General features: G+C 36.1%; 2 protein-coding genes, 1 long non-coding RNA gene and 1 pseudogene across 4 annotated transcripts; 3 read left to right on the top strand and 1 right to left on the bottom strand.

Annotated features, from left to right (window-relative positions):
* Positions 1 to 1,377: 1,377 nt before the first annotated feature.
* LOC116930183 lies at positions 1,378 to 9,451 on the bottom strand. The gene is made up of 4 exons (XM_045170462.1): positions 9,250 to 9,451; positions 9,058 to 9,105; positions 8,858 to 8,905; positions 1,378 to 1,866 (listed from the first exon to the last, which is right to left on the bottom strand). Exons 1-4 carry the CDS (start codon positions 9,329 to 9,331, stop codon positions 1,721 to 1,723), a joined length of 324 nt encoding a protein of 107 aa, XP_045026397.1. The 5' UTR covers positions 9,332 to 9,451; the 3' UTR covers positions 1,378 to 1,720.
* LOC123470301 lies at positions 2,216 to 3,136 on the top strand (annotated as a pseudogene).
* On the top strand, positions 4,378 to 5,657 carry LOC123470296. Of its 2 annotated transcripts, XM_045170433.1 has the most exons (4): positions 4,378 to 4,478; positions 4,619 to 4,751; positions 4,822 to 5,452; positions 5,523 to 5,657. In XM_045170433.1, exons 3-4 carry the CDS (start codon positions 4,824 to 4,826, stop codon positions 5,554 to 5,556), a joined length of 663 nt encoding a protein of 220 aa, XP_045026368.1. In that variant the 5' UTR covers positions 4,378 to 4,478; positions 4,619 to 4,751; positions 4,822 to 4,823; the 3' UTR covers positions 5,557 to 5,657. The 2 variants fall into 2 exon arrangements, with proteins under 2 accessions (XP_045026368.1, XP_045026363.1); XM_045170428.1 differs by having other exon boundaries at positions 4,415 to 4,751.
* LOC123470315 lies at positions 6,055 to 6,342 on the top strand. Its single transcript, XR_006643956.1, has 2 exons — positions 6,055 to 6,134; positions 6,201 to 6,342. It is a non-coding gene; the product is annotated as an uncharacterized LOC123470315 (long non-coding RNA).
* Positions 9,452 to 23,553: the final 14,102 nt, after the last annotated feature.

Genomic DNA, 23,553 nt, shown 5'->3' with positions numbered 1-23,553 from the left:
TGATTGAAGTTAAAAATTTCGTGATTGTCGGTGATACCATCGTTGCACTTGGTCATTTGTATGTTACTCAGCAGAGCTATTCCATGTACCCTTTTCCATCATCTCACATCGGCGAATATTTAGTATCAGACATCTCCAATGAATTACATGCATATGATATCAATGACATTCTTTATAAAGCTGTGCGATTACCGACCTCTGTTTTGCTGGATGGATCATTTGTGGTTTTCCCGTTGAAAAGACAATAAAATGGGAAAAGGAAATGCTAATTACCCAAATTTTTTAATTCAATTTTAAATTTATGAAATATAGTACCCTCGTGATTGAGCCTTTAATTCCCCAATTAAGCAGTCCAAACAATGGCGGATGCAAATTATCCCATAGTTATGTAAGATACGTGGTGACAGCTGGTGACTGCTATTTTCCAAAAGACAACGTAAAAAAAGTATGGCCGTCATGTCGTTTTTACATCTAATTCTTAGCTAAAAAATGTTGACTAAATGTGCTTCCAGCAAAGAACACTTATTTATATGAATTCAAATTATTTAATAAAGATATCACATGAAAAACAACTTTTATACATATATTTCTTAGCTAAAAAATGTTGACTAAATGTACTTCCAGTAAAGAACATCTATTTATATAAATTCAAATTATATAAAAAAGATATCACATGAAAAACCACTTTTATATATATTTACATTGGCTTAAAAAAGTTGACAATAGGTACTCCCAACATTGCTATATATAAGACTACTTTTTTAAAGCCAAAGTTGCCACGCTAAAAAGTTATAGTGCTAAAGATGTCTTATTGACATCTTATGTATGGCATAGTTATCATTGCCATTTTTTTAGCCAGACGGTTTACATCTTAAAGATATAAATTGATATCTTTTTGAAGACTTTACATCTTTTTCACAAAAAAAAGATATCTTGGTGCCGTGTGGGATGTTCAATATCTTCCGGTAACTGGTAAGTCACGATTCGTTCACCTCTGCTGATAAGAAAATTGTGGAGGGCACAGCAACACGAAATAATTCTCACTGCCTTTTCCACGTGAGCATAAATGTAATGCAACCGCCGAAATGTGTTTTTGATGTCACCGAATGCATGTTCGATGAGAATGCGAGTTTTAGATAATATTGCGTTGCAATTTTTATTTTTTAGTTGTCGCTAAACTCGCTTTTATCGACGGCATTACATGAGGTGTACAAGGGAATGCAGAATCTGCCAACACGTGATACTGGGAACCCGGAAACAATAAAGTTGGTTCTTCATAAATAGCAACACCTAAGTCAGAGCAACGGAAGACTCTGGCATCATTTGCACTTCCGGGGAATCCAGCGTAAGTGTAAGAAAAACGAACGGTTTGGAAGACAAACAGCTAACAAGATGAGGGAGTGGCGCATCTTTCTGTTGTTGAAATCCTTCTGATTTTCTGAGGGGGATACAATTTCTATGTGAGTACCGTCCATTGCTTCAATAACACCAGGGAATCCTGCAACATGTTGGAATTCATCTGCAATCAATGGGGCCTCTTCACCTGTTGGCCATTTAATGAAATGTTGTAGCTGAAGTTCGATGATTTTGGTACACTGATTGACGGATAACCAAATTGTTGAAACAGATCGATTAAATAAAAGCGATATTTCTCGATGTGTGCATTGATTTGCTATATACCACAGCGTTATATAAACCATTTAGTCCATTGGCAGAGGTTCTATATAACGGTGTGGAAACTCTGCTGAATCCGGGAGCTTGTGATCTTGGCAAAATGAAACCAAAGCTGTAAAGGATGCCCGTGACATACGAAAGTGACTTTGGAAATCCAAATCTGTGAACTGTGGTATAATGTTGCGAATAAATCTGCGGAGAAAAAAGAGAGATTAATTATTATCGGTATCATAGCAAAATAGACACAGAAATCAAGCTAGTTTTTCGAATTGGTATGTTTACTACTCTCTATTTCTACGTACCCTGATAATCGAATATGAGAATCCTGGATTGTACAATTTTTTCCAATAATTGTTAAGACGTTTATTAGTAAGTTATTGTAAGAAACCTCAACATCTTCCTCGTCATCCGAATAAAATTCCGAAGTTTCCGATAACACTAAATCAAATACAGTTTTGCAATCTACTATAAGCGCGCTGTGATCCACGACTAATACTGACTCATTTTTATGTAGAGTTCTGGTCGACCTAATCTTTCGAAAATGAAAAGTCGATTTTTGCTTGGTTTCAAAAAAGGAGGTAGGGTAAGGAAGCTTTCCATTGAATTTGTTTCCTTTTCATAACAGGTACCCATCACATGAACAAGACCAACAAAAACAAATTATGTAAATAGGCTTTGTTCACTTTTTAGGTTTATGATATTTGTCTACCATTCCCCACAATATTCTTTGGGAAACTCAGTTCTACTTCAACCTCTGACCATGGAAGATCCCAAAGATTTCGATTATATTGGCAATGCTATCCTGTATGGATTCATAATCTATAAGTGTGATGCCTTTTATATTTATTAAGGCACTAGGGCTGATGGTACGCTTCATTTTTATTTATTTTTCCCGTATATGCACTGCCCCTGTGTATCTTTTTTAATCCTTGTCACATTTATTTTATTCTAGAAACCTATGTCGTTTCTATTGATATTGATGACGTGCCTGTTGGGCATCATGATGTTCCCTGCCAAAATCCGCGAGCATTACATTGAGAGCATCCAACAACTAAACCAACCTCACAAACCAATCAAGAACCACAATCTGCCAGAGATGGTAGTGACACTAAAGCCAACGCTGAATTCGCTCTGGACGTTGCTTTGGCCGCTTCCTCGACTGCAACAGAAACGGCGTCCGAGGAAGGAGAAGTGATCGGCAATTGTGCAGTTGACAACGATACGGTCGACACGGATGATGATATTTGGTCAGGCAAACGATCTCAAGAACGAAAACAAATTGACTCCATTGCTTCTGTGCGGCTTTTGGAAATCATAAAAGACCGTTGGGAGGTAGTAAGTGATAAAAAAATAACGAGACGAGTGCTTCTCTTCGATTGCAGCCGAATTAAGGCAAAAAGGTGTAAATATAAGCCGGAAACCAGATTTAGCATGGGTGAAAGTCTATGGCCGATGAAATAAACTAAAAGAGTCTTATAAGACTTACACTGACTCCATATCGGAGACTGGAAAAGGATCGTCCAAATCACAGCCGTTTTACGAAGAAAATCTTTATCTTATTAATATTCTTCATTCGCATAAGCCGGGAATATTATTTTTTTTAGAACGAAGTAAATTATTATTTTTTAAGTTATTTAATAAACAAAAAAACAGCACAAATTACTCGATGAAAATTTGTTTATATACGAACGAGAATTTCTCGCAAGGTAACCGCAATAATTCATCATCTCATTTGGAATCGAACACCGATCTCCATCATCACATTCAGAAAGGCTACACCTACGCCATTGACAACTACGTAAACATTCACAGGCAGCTGGAACATAAGCTAAATTGTTTCGGTAAGCAACATTACCAAGCCCAAGCCCTAAATTCCCAACTGTCGTTTAAAAAAACACACCACCCTGGGGGTTGCAAAAATGTCCTGACCTGTAACTTGCCTTAAAGCGTAATACCTTAAGGCATTTTTTTTTAATGTCTAGACTTACCCAACCCTGCCTTGTCGTGTCCATCACCCCATCTACCCTCCCCCTTAAAAAAAAAAAAAAAACCGCTACCCCGCCAATAGGTGGCTTTAAAAAATTAAATCAGTGTTCGGATTTTTGTGCAGGATACTGTACATAAGTACCTACAAGACAATTCTGTAATAGAAAATTTGTCGAGTATAAAAATATTTGAGGATTATGTAGTAGGGGAGAGCGGGGTCCAACTGGACAAAAACTTTGTTTTGTATGTATTTCTGTGTGTAAAAATGTTACGGTTAAATAAATTATGTTAGTGTAAAGATCGTTTTTTCTTTTACGTCCGGGAATTTTTTTATGGACATACCTTTCATACTTTTCGAGTTATTTAATTTAAAAAAATAGGGGTAAAATGGTTCATTAAGAAAATTGGGGGGACAGGACAGGGTCTGTCCCATACTGGACATGGTTAATAATAGTTAAAGTTTCTCGTTAAAATTTAAAAAAAAATATCTGTAAATACTTTATCAATAGAACATATATTGTAGCAGAAATTTATTTTTAAAAAAATAATTTAACATAAAGAAAATTAAGGAATGAAATTGGGGGGGGGGAGAACTGGACAATTTCGATGCCAGAGAGTGGGAGAATGAATGAGAAAAGTGGGAGGGGCATGTTATATATTGTATGATCGATTTGTGATCGATTGTTGGAGAAAAACCATTTTCAAGCAGACAACACTTTTTCACCATGATTCAAACGTAATGGCGAGTCGTGAAGAGGAGCGTCGTCAATTACTTTTTTTTTGTGAAATTCCTTTTATTTCCATCGATCTTGACACAGGTTTGTACATTTATGGAAGAGTAGTATAGAAAAACTAATTTTTTGGTGTATCACAAAATAAATAGTTCATAAGTACCAGACCATTTTGCAACCATAGTCACTATTGTGTTGTAACAACCCATTTTTGTTATAAATTATAGGCCTTCTAGAATATTGGCTATTTGATGATCTCACTGGACGGTTTTTTAATTCATCGACGGCAGATTTTTTTCAGTGTAACATCACATGGGAGACTCTGATTGATAACACCCATCAACGAGAAGATTAACTACAGTAAGAGTTACAGAATTACAGTTACAGAATTGCATCATTCGTATACTAATAACATGTTTTGTATTTCTAGAAATGCCACGTAAATATGTGAGAGTCAAAACTAATGTTTTGCCAACAGATGAGGCTTTGAAGAATGCAATAGTAGCTGTCCACTCAAAAGTACTAAGCATCAGACACGCTGCTGAGAGATTTAATATTTCCAAATCAACAGTTGGATTTTATTGTAAACGATATACTTTGGAATCCATCGTCTTGGATCCAAAAACAACAATTAAGACAAAACATCACTCCCAAATATTTTCAAGGACACAAGAAGACGAATTAGTCGAATATCTTCAACATTGCTGTCTGCTCAATCATGGTCTCACAACCAATGAAACAAGGAAGCTTGCTCTTCAATACGCCGTAGCTAATAAAGTAAAAACACCTACAAGTTGGATAACCCGTCAAGAAGCGTCAAGGGATTGGTTTACGGCTTTCCTCAAAAGAAACCATGTTCTGTCAATCAGAAAACCAGAAGCAACTAGCCAGGCGAGGGCTGTTGGGTTTAACAAGGTTGTTGTATCACACTTTTACGACAATTTACGTGATATTTACGAAAAGTTCGAAATACCCCAATGTGACGTATGGAATGGTGATGAAACGAACGTTCCTACTGTGATGCAGCCTCCAGATGTCATAGCCACAAAAAATTTAAAGAGGTAGGAAACTTAACATAACGTTATTTTAATATAATATCTAAAAATATAATTGCATAATTTAAATTAACAGGTTTCTCAAACGGTATCCGCTGAACGTGGAGTGAATGTCACGATGTTGGTCTTCGTTAACGCTATTGGTTCAAGTACGCCACCAGTCTTTGTATTCCCAAGGAAAAAGCAGAATCCTGGTCTCATTAAAGGAGGACCTACTGGGTGTCTTGGACTCGTGCACGAGTCTGGCTGGATGACTGCGGAAAACTTCCTTCTTTCCCTTCAACATTTCCATGGAATTGTGAAATCAACCAAGGAAAAACCAGTGTTGTTGACACTAGACAACCATTCCAGTCATATTGACTATAATGTAGTGAAATTTGCAAAGGACAACGGTATTATTTTGTTGACGTTCCCACCGCAATGTTAACATGCACTCCAACCCTTAGACGTATCTGTCTTTGGTCCATTTAAGAGCGCCCTTAAGAAATCTCACAATCAGTGGCTACAAGACCATCCAGGACAAAGAATAAGCATAAAAGAAGTTGCTCATCTTTGTAGAGTGCCTTATATGGAGAAAGCTATACCTGGTAATATAACACCAGGATTTCAAAAACAGGAATTTATCCATTCAACAGAGATGTTATTCCGGACACACGCTATGCCCCAGCAAGTGTAACCGACCAGCCAGGTACAGTTTTAACATGAAATGATTAGGCCTACATTCTTATTTTTAACAAATGTACTCTTTTTGCAGAAATTGAACAACATGCTACTTCCGACAATGTAACTGAACCCAGGATGACGCAAGATGTTATTTCACACCCGGATGGTGTATTCGAATTAGAAGAGACAAGAGAAGAAGTGCAAATTAGTGGAGATCCTGCAACTCCGACGATTACTCTCACTGATATCAGACCACTTCCAAAGGTCAGTCAGACCACTCCAAAAGCACGCAGGAGCCAAAAACAAGTTAGCAGACTTGGACGAACCAGGATCTTAACGAATACACCGGAGATTAATGTCATAGCTGAACACCATCAAAAACAATCGGAGAAAATCGAAAAAAGTAGACGTCGATTACAACCAGCAAGTGAAAAAATAAACAATAATAAAGGGAAACAGAAGATTATCATCGACATGGAAACCACATCTAATGAAGATTACTCAGTTAAGAAAAAAGTGAATGTCACAAGCACTAAAGCCCAATAAAAAAAAAAAGTTTCTTTGAAACAGCAAAATGACAGTGTGTCGAACGATGGTGATGAATTAATTGAAACGCCTGTGATTTCGGGAGAAATTAGAACGAGGACTGGTCGCTTAGTGAAGCCAAGCATTTATCGAAGCTTATAGGCAGCCAATCATATTTTCCAGTACAACCCAGGTACAAGCCAGTACAAGTCAGGTGTCCAAAATATTGCAATGACCAATACTCTTGATTTTCGTGTTTAAACTAATTGTGTTCATTGATACAAGAAAGATATTCAAAGTTGTACGTAATATGTCAATTCATATTGTTTTGTACAACCTAGCTACAAGCTAGTCCAAGTCAGGTGTATAACATTTTTTAATAAGTTAATCAATCTAGATTTTCGTGTTTAAAAAAAAATTGTGTTCATTGATCATACAAAGATACTCATACTTGTTTCGTTCGTACTGTAATGTCATGTAGCCAAGAAATGTATGATTGTGTTTCTTCAAATAATTATCATTACACCGAGTTAATACAGTCGTTTAATAATAACAATATGTTAACTGTGCAATATATGTTTATTTACTTATACGTAACTTATAGACTTCAACAAAATGCTCAATTAACTTGATATATTGTAAGTTCCGTAAATCTATTTCAAATAGTCCGCGTCTGATACGCAGCGTTGCTTAGCAACTAGACTCCTCCTCCACGCAACTTAGGCTCCTCCCATAAAAAATCGATTTCGTCCGATGTTACCCCACAAAACAGTGTCCAGTATTACCCCAACAGAGTGTCTATTATAAGTTCCTTAATAACTATTAAACCGTATTCCTTAAAAATATTTTCATCCTGGCTGTGTAAAATTAAATGAATTTAATAGCTTCTTTAACTGTTATACAACTTTTGGACGAGGCATAGCGTAGGTTTACCAAAAAATGTGCTGTCACGAAGGATCAGAAATCAACAAATTTTTCGGTTTTCCTCCATAACTCATGTACTTTTCAGAATTACATGATTATTTTTATGTCACATATAGACATTTACAATGCGGACATCCCAGTATTTTTTTCACCCCAGTTAATAATCACCAAAACCCGTAAATGCTTATGTCCTGTCCAGTACGTGTCCAGTTGGACCCCGCTCTCCCCTACTACTATTGAGAAGTTTCCATTTGCCTCACTCAAGCTTTCTTTCACTCTTTAACATAAAAAGAATTGTTTACTACTCGTGAAACAAAAGTTACAGAATTTGTCAAGCAATAAAAAATTTGATTATGTAGTTCTGCTATTGATAAGCTTTCCTTTTGTTTCACTCTTTAAGATAAAAAGAATTGTTAACTACTAGTGAAACAAAAGTTACAGAATTTGTCGAGCAATAAAAAAAATTTTGGTGTGGTACTATTAATAAGTTTTCCTTTTGTCTCACTCAAAGTTTGTTTTACTCCTTAACACACACAGAATTGTTTACTACTAGAAAAAAAAAGTTACAGTACCCACCACAAGTGTTAGAAAATGCGCGGTTACCCGTAAGCCTCCGTGTAAATACCTCGCTGATTTGCGAGGTAAATACTGGGGATAGATTTTTAAATTTTTTTTTACAAATACATTTGTTGAAGATGTATTCGTGAAAAAAAAATCAGAACTGTACAAGCCTCCGCTGAGGCTGTACACCACTTTCCAGAAGTATTAGAAAATTTTTTTTTGTGTGGATCTCTTATGGCGGGATGGATTTTTCCGGCGGCCATATCTTTTGTTCCGATTAAGATACGGAGCCGGGGATTTTTTTACAAATTTCCCATTGGGCACTTTATTCCACGACCGCGATTCGATCGTGATCCATGAACCCTTTCCCTATTTTTTTCGCCCGGGAAAAACGCGCATTCCATTCAAGGACTATTATTGTGTGTACAACGACACAGGGAAAATGTAGTATGATTTTTTCACACTGGGGGCGCATGGCGCGCAAGGAATGCGCAACTCTTTCTTTGTCGCGAACACATATCCGAGCGGCTGATTTTCCCCCCCCAGTGGGAAAAAGTCATACCTAAGTAAATACCTCGCAAATCAGCGAGGTATTTACACGGAGGCTTACGGGTATCCGCGCATTTTCTAACACTTGTGGTGGGTACTGTATATATGCTATAGTTACTTACAAGTTCATTCTGTAATTTATTATAAGAAACTTTGTCGAGCAATACAAAATGTTATGTAGTAGCCTACCTTTATTCATAACTTTTTCTGGTGTCTCACTCGTGGTTTGTTTCACTCCTTATTAAGAAAAAAAGAATTGTTTACTATTAGTGAATCAAAAGTTGCACATGCTCTATACAATAAGACAGTATAAATAAAACCTATGAGTAAAATCTCTGAAGTCATTATGACATTATATCAAACAATTTAAAAATCTTATTATATAATACCATCATTGATAAGTTCTCCTGTTGTCTCATTACAAGTTTCCCTAATTCCTGAATATAAAATATTATTTAGTAATAATCCGTCAAAATTCTATAGTATATGTACAATAGACATGCTTCTTAATCTACAATATCCACAGTTGGAAAAAATTTTTGTCAAAAACTTCTGAAGAAATTCCCTCATTATTATATTACCTATTCGTTTTCTCTGCTCAAGCATCTTATCTATACGAGCTCTTTTAATTGGATCCATATCCACTTTCCTATTACGACCCATTTTCCAAAACAAATGTAATTGCTCGAAATTATTTGACACTAAAAAATCGAATATGACTGTAAATCTGACAATGGGCTGTAGTGCACTGTAATGGTCGTTTCGTTTCAAAATCAAAGTAAAAGTCGATGATCACTACGCAGCCATTCTATTCTATTTACACTTTCATAATTCCAAAATAGAAGCGGCGCTTTTTACATTTACACGTATCCTGCAACATTAAAACAATTTTTTTGTATTTTGGCTTGATTAGCCATCTAGTGTGACTATTACCAATTATACCCATCTAGTGTGACTATTACCAACTAAACTAGCCGCAGTGAATAGAAACCCTTCGGGTAATTAATCAACTTCACCGTGTCTATAAGAAAAAAAAGGGATTATAAAGGGGCTATCAAAATCGCTAAATAAATGTACAGCGATTTAAAAATTCAGCGAAGCTTCAAGACTTTTAGCCAAAAAAAGTTAGATACCGTGTATATATTTTTTACCAAAAATTCATAAACTGAAGAGAACCGACACCGGCACTTTTGCGGGTCGTCCTTCTGACCTTTACGCTGGCTTTGAAGATTTCAAATTATTGATAAAATAACGTTTGCGGAGTACCCATTTTTCACCAAACACTTTTTACCTTTTTTAAGCTCTTTTTTGAGACTTCCCTCTCAAAGCACAACATTTTCAAGCAATGATTCTGAATCAGCGTTCTTCGATCTACATTTTAATGTACTCATTTCTATCGTTACCCAATGTTTTAGAAAGAGACGAAAAGTTTTTCGTTTCTCCTTTTTCGTCAAGAATTTTTCCGTTGCACATCTCACAACTGGCTTTTCAACTTAAAACAAAAAATTCTTATCTTTCTACTGCACATTCCTCGAATCAGCATTCATTCCCATTTATGGAGCTATTATTGGTTTTTCGTAATTCCATTGGGTTTGTTTTTGAGGGTTAGAAATGCATTTACCCTTTGCTCGGGGTATCCTTTCCCACAGGGAATGCAACGTTTTGCCTTTTGCTCTTTTTCCCCAACTAAAAGTAATGTCACACCAGTTTCAAACATAGATTCAAACTCGTCTCGATTTCATCTTCATTTTGACTGTTAGATTTTTTCCTTTATGATTACCTTTTAGTAGTGATGTGACGTTAGTGGTTTTTTGAAACGTTAAAGTTATCCGTTAAGTTAACGGAGCTTTACTTTTTGACGTTAAATTAACGCGTTAATTAACGCGTTAATTTATAGCGTCCGTTAACGTAAGTTAACGTTATTTTAAACGTTATTTTATAAAAAAATACAAGTTAGAATATAAGACACGGTCTTGATTAGTTTTATTACGGTTATCAGGTAGATCCATTAAATAATTAGGCATTTTCTCATTTGGATATTTCGCTGTTCTAATGAGAAAAAAGAAACTGTGAAAAACAAGGAGGAAAGTAAACAAGACTTTAAAAAATAGGGGCCTTAATAGGTCTTTGTTACAAGTAAGGAACACCTTTGCTGCCAAAGTGACTCCTGTTGTTCGATTCTTTCTCCCCAGTGAATGCCATCCAGACACAGAAAACTCACGTTCGGCAGCTGCCGAAGAGACTGGAATGCTCAAAATGTTGTATGCCAAATTTTTTCAAAGGGAAACAGTTCCGCATTGTCTTTCCAATAATTAATGATGTCTTGCATGGTTGTTGTTGTCGGCAGATCCAAGTTACGACTTGCAAAGTTGAAGTAGTCCAATAGTTCTGATTCAATGCTGGTCAACTTGTCATTATCAGAATTCAAATCGGTAGTAGATCTTCCAGACATGAGCGTGAATAATTGTTGCTATTGGACACCCTATGGGACATTTTTTTTTCCAACAGCAACTGAAATGAAGCCACATTCAAATTTTCGTATCCTCCGCCGTCACCATTTGTTTGATTTCCTTCTTCAGTTTCTTGATTTTCTTCCAATGACGATAAGATGAGGCGATTGGCATCAGTGTCGTTGCTTGGGACTTTTTCTGCAATACTTCAAACCCAGTTGCTTTGCAACTTTTACTACGTTATTGAGAAGTAGCTTCTGAACATCAGGATCTTCGATTAAAAAAATTCTGAAATTGCAATCAAGACAAGTAGCGAACAAGTACGTGCAATCAAAATCGGGGTCATCTTTTTCTGTCATAAAATCAAATCTTTTAGATAAGTCTGCTAGCATGGCGCACGCTACTCCGTGTAAGCCAGAGGATTCGGCACTTTTCTGGAGATGTAACTTTAATTCTTCAATACACGGGACAGCAGATGAAAAGGTGACGTATTTGTCACCACTCACCAATTGAGTGTATGCAGCAAATGGTTGCAGTAAATCTATTATCGACTTAAGCATGATCCACTCTGAATTAGATAGCTCATCCCAACCAAGTTCTTGGCACACCTGAGAAACCGGCTTGCGTAGTTGATATAGACAGTCCATGACGAAATAATTTGAAGACCACCTGGTCGACACATCAGTTAGTAGCTTTCTACCGGAAAGGCTGATGAGAAGTGGTGTGGCTACAGAAGATGTGTTAAATCTAGAAACTAATTTTCTTGCCTTAGAAATGACAGTGGCAAAAACTGGCAGTCTGTGCGTCGATCCAATTTGTGGTAGTCTGGCGTTGTAGATTCTGAACTTGTCGAAAATTGCCATGACTAATTGTAGTCTGTGGGAAAAACATGATAGTCTCTTCAGATATTGTTCTTCAGTTTCGCCTTCATTTCTGAAGAACATGGTTCTCAGAGACTCTGATGCCTGACGTTCAAACTGAAGGAACTCCACCTCTTCATTTTCCATTTCGATTTCAGATGTTGTCAGATCAGAAATATCAAAACGTGTTGAGTCACTTACATCTAGAGCATTGGAATTTTCTGCGGTAATAGGGGTCATGTTTTCCGGCGTTGGATTTTCTCTGCTATTTTCTTCGTTGAAAGACAGGTCGTTTACATTTTCAACATCAGCCTCAACGTCTGAGCTGTCAGAAAACAGATTTTTTTGATGTACTGCCTCCGTCACCACATTTTGTTCGGTGTTGTTGGCTACAACGCTGTCGATCACCTCTTGGACGTGGTTAGAACGGGAATGTTTGAATGCTTTAACCATATTACTCCCGTTGTCTGTTACTATAATAGGGACTTCGATTTCCACTCTTGAAAAATTTTCGTGACTAATAAGCCAATTTCACATCCAGTATGGGGAGGCAGGAAGTAAACGAGATCAAGGACAACCTTCTCAATCTTATTATCTTCAGATATATAATGAAGAGTGATGCCTAAATAATAAATGTAATAAATAAGGTAAGATTAAAAACGTCTTCATTATTGATCGTCTTGATTGACTTATCCAAGTAAGAAGATGAAAGGCCTTTCTTAGACCATATGTCTTCCGTTGCCATGGGCTTCGAGAGAGCTGACTTAATTCTTTTCTTTATCAACAATTTGCCTTTTTTGGCCAGTTCAATAATGTCGAGTGTAAGTCTTTTGCGACCTGGCAGTACGTGACGTGGGTCTAACAAATTCATGTATCCATTAAAATCCTCATTTTCACTTAAAGAAGTTGAGAATGATGTGGTGGCTACAAAAAAGGTCAATTTTTTACGAAAAAGAATTTGTTTTTTTGATTTCTTTGGATAAAACATGTTCTTTGATGCAATCTATAAAGCAAAGAAAACAAACACGTTATGAACTGATATAAAACATAATATTAATTTATCGTGCTAAATAGTATATACCGGAAGAAGAGTCTGTTGCTTTGAATCAGGTTTCTTTTTTTCCTTCGACAACTTAGTCTTCTTACTTGCAGTATCTTCTTGATTATCAGACACCTCTTTAAGATATTTATGATATAAATCTTTCAAATGAATTGCTTTTTTGAGGTGGTTTATAAGATTTGAGGTATTTTTTCCTACAAGCTCAGCTTTACAAGTTTTGCACACACTTGTATTCGACTTTTGGTTGAATACAAAATAATTGTGAATGAGGCTTCTTTTACGTAGATTAGCAGGGACTAACTGAATAGATTGCCCTTCATCTTCTGAGGAATTCTCGGATTCACTCATTTCAATCAGTACAATCAGTCAATCACTAAAAAATGAACTTTATTAAAGCATTCAAAAACACATTGTGTACTTCTAAATGTCTAGCAGACTACGAACGTACGCTGAGCCGTGTAAGAAGTAGAAATTTAAATTTTTACAGTAAACCTAAACCAAAAAACCTTAACACAGCGTTGCATTTTCAAGCTAAAAAAAAATAAAATAACGTTGAAATTAACGCATGAAAATTTAAAAACGTTAAGTTATTACGTTAAGTTAACGGACCCCAAAAACGTCCGTTAACGTGAGGTTCACGTTAATCGTTAAAGTTAACGTCACATCACTACCTTTTAGCTTTTACGCAAACTTTCTACGTATTGAGCTGCTGATAAAATAATGTATGCGGGAGAAAAAAAATTTTTACTAAGTTACCTTCATCCGTTTTAAAACCTTTTTCAAAGCTTTCTAGTTTACGTATGACATTTTTAAGCACATTTTTTAGATCGGAGATTTTTTGGGCTTCATTTTCGTGTTCTTTTGTTTGTTTTTGGCCCATTTTTTGGATGATTAATTTAGATTTTCTGTAACTACCCTACTTTAATCATTGTTTTTCCACTTGTTACCAACGTTAACTTCTCTTTTTTCTAAGAACAAGAACCAAGGTCAACACTTTCTCACAGGGACTTACTTTTCCTGTGAACTGTTGACTTACATCCGCTATGATCTACAAGTCTACCACCAATTGGAAACTGGCTACCAGTATTTGAACTACGCCCTTTAATAGTCAGTGTAAATATCTGTTTTTCTCCAATTGAAGTTTTTCTGCCTCTGGAATACAATGCTTATCAATCAAATCCTACTAAAATTTGTCTTATTGATAGAGTTCTAGAATAGAAGAATACATTATAAGACAGTAGATTGTTAGGTATGTATAATTCAATGATTCAAGAATTATAGGAACGGATAATGGATAGAGAATGTGTGTTACTATTTTGTAATAAAGTTTGAGAGGCTAGTAAATACTATAATTTTTCTTACCTTATCCAGGCGTCTATTATCTTGGGATCACTTAATTAATCTAGGAGTCAATTCATAGGCAGAATCTCCCAATAGCAGTTATGGGGTGCCAGCTAGATTAAATTTCCACGATTCGTAGTTTTTCCCATCAAGGCACCATCCAATATGGTGTCGGCCATCTTTCTCCATCGTAGTACTTTAATTCACTTTAGGTTACACAAAAAAAAGAGGCACTAACGAAAAATTTGCTGTGCGTACAGCTGGGCCCATAACCTGTTGGATTAGTAACTTTTAGCCACTCTTCACTCTCCAAAACAACGTGTATTTTCTCTCAGTTGTAACGTAAAAGACTGAGTCTCACTCTCAGAGTTCGTTCCCTGTTGCTCTCCCATTCAGCGAAGCCGCACTTCCCAGTTTGTTTCTTTTTATACTTAACATGTATAAACACAAATAGAAAGACACATGGAATAAAACCAAGTCTTTAAATGGAATAGCCAGTATTGTGTTTACATATAGCACGGGGAAAATTAAACTGCCCTGAGATTGCTCTGTATTCAACCCTAATTGGCCATATGATGTATTCAATCGAGTTGAACCGAAATACTCTGGCAGTGCTAAAAAAATTAAGTGTACGGTTCATATGAGATAATTTAATCTTAATTACGCTAAGAGTATTCTTAATTTCTTTGATACAGACCCATATACATTCCAATCCTATCTCCAAAGCCTTGAAAAGACTGGCGATTGGCTAAAGTCCACAAAGTCAATAGAAGCTTGGTTTGAGCTGGCACCACAGTAACAGCTTCAGTACTATGTAAATGTATAGTATTCTGTTTCATCCCCGCCCTTTTTTTTTATTTTTATTGGCCTTTTTGTATTGAGGTTACTTATATGTTGAATAACTTCCCTATTTTTTTTTCCTAAACAAAAAAAAATCTAGACCCCCCGCCGACTAAGAAAGTGTTAAATGGTTGATTTTTCACGGTTTTTTTACACGCTTGGATTGCGCATTATTTTTAAAAATCGGGCCTTAACATATTATTATTTAACTAGTTAAACTACATACATGTACTAATTTTGAACCATATCGAAGGAAATTTAGACCCCCCGCCATAGGTTTTAATACAAAAATTTGAAGTATTGATGAGATAAATTTATTTTTCGCTGAGTTGCCTTCGAAAAATTGAATATTTACTATTCAAAAGACTCAAAGTGATAATCAATAACATAAAACACACAATATATTCATAATCGATCAAGATCAGACTTTTTCAAGGAAGACCTTGAGACTCTATGATTTTCAACAACTTGAAATAAAAAAGCCTGTTGTTCCTCTGTTTGGCAAATATCTTTGAAATCGGAAATCAATTTTACTCCACGTTCTGCGCAATCATTTACTACTTCTAACTGTCGAACGAAAGCCCTTTTTTCCCGGTAATCAGTCATCCGCTCCCATTACTTTAGCGGTAGCTGCAACCAATCTGTTAGACTAGCATGAAGTCTCATAACGTTAAAAAGCAACATGAATTTGGGCCTATGAGTGAGTGTAAAAGAGGCATTTCATCAACGGATTTAATTGGAAATTTTAGTTTTCCCACAGTGAATTCCTTTGGTCTTGGTGTTTCCCACAGCTTTCGAGCTAGCATCGACCTAGTAAATTCTGATAAATTTTCGTTTAAAATTGGAAACACAACAAAGGCTTCTGTGAAATACCATTGATGGCGGAGACAAGATTCGATCGCTGCTTTTGCTATTACTTCGTCTTCGTCTTTATACCATATCATGGACCCTAGAAACAACAAATCGTCCGTTGGGGCAACTAAGGCCAATCTAGATCAAAGGAAAGATTTAGCATAAAAAAGTGCGATGAAATTTGCCATTCGGGTTATTTGATCGAGTTCCTCGTCATAAAGTGATAGACGAGTTGACAACAAGCACATTTTAAGAAAATATATGGCCTTACTCATAAACCGAGCATGATGGAGCGCTCCCGGTTTCCTTAACTTACACGTCACGTCACCACCGAGAAAAAAATCGTTAACTCTAACAGTTCTTTATAATCGGCCCTAAGAAACACACTAGTCGAATAACAATCTTGTGCCCATTTAAGAACTTCTGTTGCAGTTGATGCTACCATTGATATAATTGGCTTGCCGTTATCATCCGTGGTCGCAGGATATTGGAATGGGGTTGCGTCGTTAAGATCGTGTTCGATATTCCCCCAATCATTCTGAAACCGCTTAAAAAGCAACTCCTCTGGGCCAACGGTGTTACCCGAAACGGACTACCAAATATTTTTTTATGTGAACCTCCTACATGTGATGGCGGCAGGCCAGCCGAAGGAGAGTTCGGTTCAGATCATTCTAAATTAAACTGGCACAACCATTTCGAAAGCCAGTATTACTAGCGGTAGTATCGAATACTAAAGCGACGACGTCTTGTTTTAGTTGCCAATCATGTAGCATTTCAATTACTGCATTCTTTTGGGAAATACCAGTTGAATCTGCAACGGATGGAATGCCAAGGATTTTCGGTCTATGAGAAGAAAATTAAGTATTAACACCGGATTATATTTAAAAATATTTTTTAAATGTTATACCCGCTTGATGCACCGCTAACTAATATAGCAACGCGCTCTTCTTTTTTCCCGCTAACAAGCTTAATAAGTTGAGAGTCCCAATAGACCGTCGTATATTTCGGTTAATTCTTCAAGTAGTTTTCCTTGACTTCTTTGGCCTTCAATTTTCGTTCCGCAGCCCGTTGACGCCAGACGGATGACACGGACAAGGAAAATGAATTGACGCTTTAACCGCCATAATTAGTAATTGTTGATTGGACTAGTAACTGCTTCCGAACAGAAATGTTTGATCTGTCGAACACCTGCGACATGACTTTCGATAACTGCTTTGCTGGAAGTGAAAGAGACACGCTTTCACTGGATTTTTTTCTCTTAGATGGGATCCCTTTAAAATCTTCTTCTTCATCACAGTCAGTTGAGTCCAATTTGCCATCTATCAAGTCAATCGCATCCCGAATTTGCTAGTCGGTCATGCATTGCCATTGATTTGGTAATTCAATTCGGTCACGTTTCTTACTATGAATTTCGAAGTTTTTGGCATTTCTGTCAACAGCATTAATGTTTTGGGTTCTGGTAGTTTTTTGGTTTTCGTAAAAAGCCCAATCAGTTTTCCAACTTTGCCTTCTAGAAGAACGTAATGTTTGATAACAGTCAATAGTAGAAATATCACAAAGTTTGTTCAGTTTCTCTTGAAAGCACTTAATTTTAGTCTGCAGTATGTTCTCTTTTTTGGAGCGTGTTGGTTTGGAACTAACAAGATTTTTCGCATCTTCCTTCTTGAGCTTTCGGTATTCGTCCAACAATGAAGTTAGTTGTAACGTCACATGTTTTTTCTGTTTAATGGGAATGCCAGATTTTGCCCACACAATTTCCAATTCGCCAAAAAGTGCACTAATTAGATCGTTGTTGGGTTTCAGAGCGTTTTCAGTCCTCATGTGCAAATAACGGCCCCTGCCAGTTCTGTTAGTTGGAAGCTTATTCTTCTCAGCGAGACTTTCATTTTCTATACTTCCAATAATAATATCGGTAATAGAATTACTATATGAAACTCGGCGATTCATTGGAAAATATTACACTTAACTGCGAGGCACATAAAAAAAGGTTCACATCGGACTTCTTGATAACTGGTTATGAGTCTAATGACTCATTAAATTGTTGTCTAATATGTTATATGTGATGAAATAAGACTAATGGGATTTTTTCACACCCTGACAGGTAACGCAATTGCGTCACCATCTCATATCGAAAAACGTTATGTACAAATCTATGGTGGGGGGTCTAAATTTCATTCGATTTAGTAAAAAATTAGTACATGTATGTAGTTTATTTAGTTAAATAATAATATGTTAAGGCCCGATTTTTTAAAATAATACGCAATCCAAGCGTGTCAAAAAACCATGAAAAATCAACCATTTTCACACTTTCTGAGTCGGCGGGGGGTTTAGATTTTATTTTTTTTTTCAGAAAAAAAAAATAGGGAAGTTATTCAACATATAAGTAACCTCGATACAAAAAGGCCCATATAAAAATTTAAAAAGTACGGGAATGAAACAAACTAATGTATAGCCATCCTGCGGGCTGAAAGCTTAATAAAATATAAACATAGTATGAAATTCAACTAACACGGGATGTGAAAGTGGATTTTATATGTTGACTTACCTCAAAACTATTCCTTGACATTCTGAAATGTTTTTAGAATTAAGGGTCAGAGTATGCAGTCACAGTTCTATCAATGTACAGTATGCACTAAAAAAATCTGGCCACCCTTTTCAAATAAAAATGCCCCCTATTTTCGAATAGCACAATTGCATGGAGTTTTAGGCCAAATTGAAGCACATGGTAAAATGTGGCCTAAAATTCCATGCAATTGTGCTATTCGACAATAGGGGCATTTCGAATTGAAAAGGGTGGTCGATTTTTTTTTTTACATACTGGACCTTTCAATTCCCGAAAACTCTCTTGCATCTTTCCAATTTGTAATAAAATTTTGCTGTTTTGCCATAAACGGTCTACTTAACTCTTGAAAAACTATATCCTCGTCTTCGCCATCCTGTTGAATCACTTGATTTGCGACAGATAATATTATTACGGTCCAATTTTGTTCAGGATACGCCGTGTAACTTTAACACTTCATTTTCTCATCAAACAATTATTTCAATTATGTCACTTTTGATTGTAATTTTGATACAACGTTTGTTTACTTCTTCATGTAGCCACCTCTCTTAAGGTATAGTAACCAAGAGAGAAAGGGCTTCAGGAATTTACTGAGACATGCTGATCCAAACTATCTAGTGGAAATTTTTACTGAGATTAGCTGATTTAAGCTGAGCGTTCAGTTACTTCATACGGCCCTGGATGGAAATGGGGAAAGGGCAGGTCACATGTCCTACCCCTTAGCCAACCAGTAAAACTGGCATCCCCAAGGCTGAAGAAGCCATATTCTCCATGCATTGAACATTCATCGAAGGCAAAGATAGACTTGGAAGCTTTCTTTGCAACTGATTGTCCTATTGTGTCTTCGTTTTCCTTAAAATTGGAATACGATACCTGAAAGGTTAAAATAAAATATTAATATTAGGACTTATCCATTACTATTGATGAACTAAAGGCCCATTTTTGCGCAAAAAGTTCGGCTTAAGTGAATTTCAGTATTTTAAAAAAGTCCATTTTTGCGTGAATTTTTATTTTAAATTCACTTCAGCTGAATTTTCAAATTCATCTCTCCCACCTCCCTTAAAAAACAACTTCTTGTGTTTAATTCGTAGATAACATGAAAACAATTTTACATTAGAAGTAAGAATAATTGGTTAATTTCTAGGTAATATAAATAATTTCTTATCATTCAACGAATTTTATGTACAGTACCTACCAAAAGTCTTTGGAAGCCTGAGAGAACCTTATGCAAAAACGCCGTTTTTGTGGTTCTCTCAGTGCCACAATTTTCCCCAAATGGTACATTTTTTTTGTGTACGTTCTCATAAATAGTGAGAACGTCCCTAATTTTTTCCAGCATTTTATTTTAATGGGAAGGGTGGGTGAAAATTCGATGAAAAAGTCTTTAGAAAGCCGAGAGGATCTTATGCAAATGAGGTCACTTTGGCTTGTTTTTTTTTACAAACAGCTAGGGCTACGAAGACGCAAAAGGGCTTAAAAAAAGAGCTACGTTAGTTCTACCTGAAGCCTAATTTTCAGATTTTTTTTCTTTTTATCCAACGATTTTACAGGTGGTTAAAAAACGAAATTATGAAAATCTCTTTTTTGCGGCATCAACCGGAGTTGCCGAATTCTTAGAAACCCTTTGTTTTTTTTTCCTACAGTTTTACCAGAGTAATAGAATACTATATATATTATACATAGTATTCTATTACTCTAGTATATATATATATAGTATTATATTATATATATAGTATTCTTTTACTCTGGTAAAACTAGCTATGTTTACATTATTGTTTACATTATGTGTAAGGAAAAATGAGCTGCGTTGTAAAAGGGTGTCATCATACCCAGGGCCTAAGACAATGAAAATTGTAAACAATACCGTTAAACATTAAAATTTAGCTGTTTTCTAGAATTAAATACCCTTAATTTAATATTAAAATGTAGCTAGTTCATTTACCTTTAACACAAAATTATTGCTAGTATCCTTTGGTAAATTGGGAAGGTTTCAAAATTTTTTTTTTGCGATCCCCTTTTTTCCCTATAAGGATTCCTCAGAGGAAAAACGGATTCGTAACAAACATGGCGAAATCCGCAAGAGTCCGTTCACAAATAGGGAGAGGGTGCGCGTCAATCACTTGCTCTATTGGACGTAAGCAACAAAACTAAAAAAAAATGTGTTACATTGGGAATTTTTTCTTTTTTAATATTTTTCAATGAAATAGCAGGTATGGAAAGCTCATGGCAAGGTCTACCAATTAATGCAAAATTATTGCTATAAAAATAGTTACTCGAGTAGTAAACTGATTCATAATTTTGTTTTGTGTATAGGTTGGTGCGGTTTGAAGAGGAATTGGGTAATCACCATCTCCCTGAAATACATAAAATTTAAATAATTTTTTGCGGACAAACTATAAGTCCAAAACCAATTTTTTCGACGAACATATGCCACAGGCTACCGACAATATTTATGAAAATATTGTTATATACACAACTTTGCACTGAATCCAAATATGAAGTCAAAAGCAGACTATTTTTTACGCATGTATCTTTAATCCACGCCGAACAATTTTTTAGGTTCACGCACACGACTAACGCCTATTTCGACAAAAAAATCATGAAATGCTTTATATATTAGGATTTAATATTATATATATATATACATATATATTATATTATATTTATATTATATATTAAGTAGGGGATGCTGAAGAAGAGGTAATAAAACTGCCAAGACACATGAGATGCTCATGTCATCTTTTAAACCTCATTGCAACTACGGGTGTCAATAATATCTCCAACGTGACTATAAAAAAGGTGAAGAAGCGTCTTGACAAGAAACTGCAGGCAATATGAAATAAGCAAGCGCGTAGTTCTTTGGCAGCAGATGTCATCAAACACAAATTGGGTGTGATTTTCGTTCTCTATAATGCTACAAGATGGAATTTGTTTTTCGACGCAATTGAATGCGTTACCAAACTTATTGCATCTAAAAACGAAGAGTTAGAGGAATTATTTTAATTGCCACTTTAAAATTTCAACTTTAACCAAAACAAAACAAAACAACCAGAACAAAACAAGAAGAGTTCATTATAGAGAAGGTAAGAATTATGGAACCATTCACGCAAGCATTAGATGTACTACAAAACAAGGAGAAAATGTCGATTGGTTGTCTTCTGCCAACAATCAAGTTGCTTCAAGAGACTTTTATTGAATTCTTTAAGGAGGCGACAGTTTACATTGTCTACCGCTTGTTTATGGCGTCTAGAGTGGAATTGAAAAGCGATTCAGTGGCATGTTTAACAACGCCCATTTGCTACACGCTTCTGTTTCCGATCGAAACTTTAAAACCATTTGGGCAGTTAAGGAAGAAAAATTTCAACTCATCGTTTGGGGCCGTGCACATACTACGTCACCCGAAGAGGGGGGGAGGGGGGTAATGAAAGTGTGACGCGGTGTGACATGGGGAGAGGGGGGGGGTCCTTGAAAAAATGACGTCACTTGACAATCGCCACTGCCCTCTGGTGGCCAATTAATTTTTCAAAAAAAAAGTAGTCCAGACACGTTGCTTTTACAATCAGTAGTTAGAATCTGAACGAAATTTTTATTGATCCCATTAAATGGACAAAAACAAATTATTTGCTTCCCTGTTTGAAGCGTATACAAGGGCATTTTCAGAAAAAAAAGACAAGATTGTCAGAAGGAGGTGGTTTTAATTTGGAAAGAGATAAAAAATGAGAGTGAGTTGGAACTGAAAGTCAATTCCCTTTTTAAAAAATGGAATTTGGTTTCTTTAAAGAAAAAAGGAAGGTTATTGAATTTATGGTCGAAGCAAAATGCCTTGACAAGCACGAAAAATAATGTCCAAAATGTGTTAAATGATTCGCAATTGAACACCACATTAACGGTCCAACCAATTGCTCTGGAGTTCATGCCAGATTCAGATCAGTTTCTTGAGCACGAAATTGCCGGTGAAGATATTCCTGAGGCTGCAACTTCGACCAAAGCAGTACAAAATGCAATTCCTTCAGTTATAAAGCCCGAACCAGCTCAAGAGCAATTAAAAACTCAAATTTCAATAATCAACTCCGATCTTGTGGGTCTTTTTAATAGAAAAGCCAATGGATTCATCACAAAAGAACAAGAATCGGAACTAAAAGAAAAAAAGACAAAGAAGAAGGAGTTAGAACAATTGCTCAAAAGAAAAATAGATAATCAAAATAGGGCCAAGAAATCCCGAGAATCAAAAAAGATCAAGTTGGCAAAACTTTGTGAAACAAATCCTGAAATCCAAACTGTTTTGAGTATACGGAATAAGCCTGGGAAACCGAGACTTGAAGTTGATCAGCCACTTCTGTTAACTGGAGAAATTTTTCTCAATAAAGAAAAAACGAACACGATATATTTTTTATTTGGGTGGGGGAGGGGTCAAGCCAATTGTGACGTAAGGATAGGGGTGCAACCATTTGTAACGGAGTGTGACAAAGGGGGGGGAGGGGGTTAAAAAAGGGAAAAAAACGCGTGACGTAGTATGTGCACGGCCCCTTTACCTGAAATCAGCTGTTCGTCGCATCAACAGTTCGAACCCTATTCTGATCTCTAGGTAAGTTTATTGATTATTTTCCTAAGATAACGATTCATCTAATTCCTATGATAATGATTCATCTAAGATTTTTATTATTCACTCTAAGAAATCAAATACCAACGTCACCAGTTAAAAAATCCCGTTTTCTTGATGGGTACAAGAAAAGAAGGACGTCCTTGGAAACCGATGAGGCCAATAGTTACTTCAACGACGGTATCGGGGACATTGAAATCCCTCGAACACTTCCCATCCATCAAGAAAATCTTTTTGCAATTTGTTTTCAAATTAAAAAATCTGTTTCTTTTTTCTCGTCGACATTTTTACCCACTAAATTCTTCATTTAGGGAATATAACA

This window comes from Daphnia magna, linkage group LG1 (assembly GCF_020631705.1).
Source record: "Daphnia magna isolate NIES linkage group LG1, ASM2063170v1.1, whole genome shotgun sequence".
In the NCBI taxonomy this organism is placed as follows: domain Eukaryota; kingdom Metazoa; phylum Arthropoda; class Branchiopoda; order Diplostraca; family Daphniidae; genus Daphnia; species Daphnia magna.
Note: the sequence above shows the minus strand (reverse complement) of the source record. Positions and strands in the feature narration are given on the sequence as shown.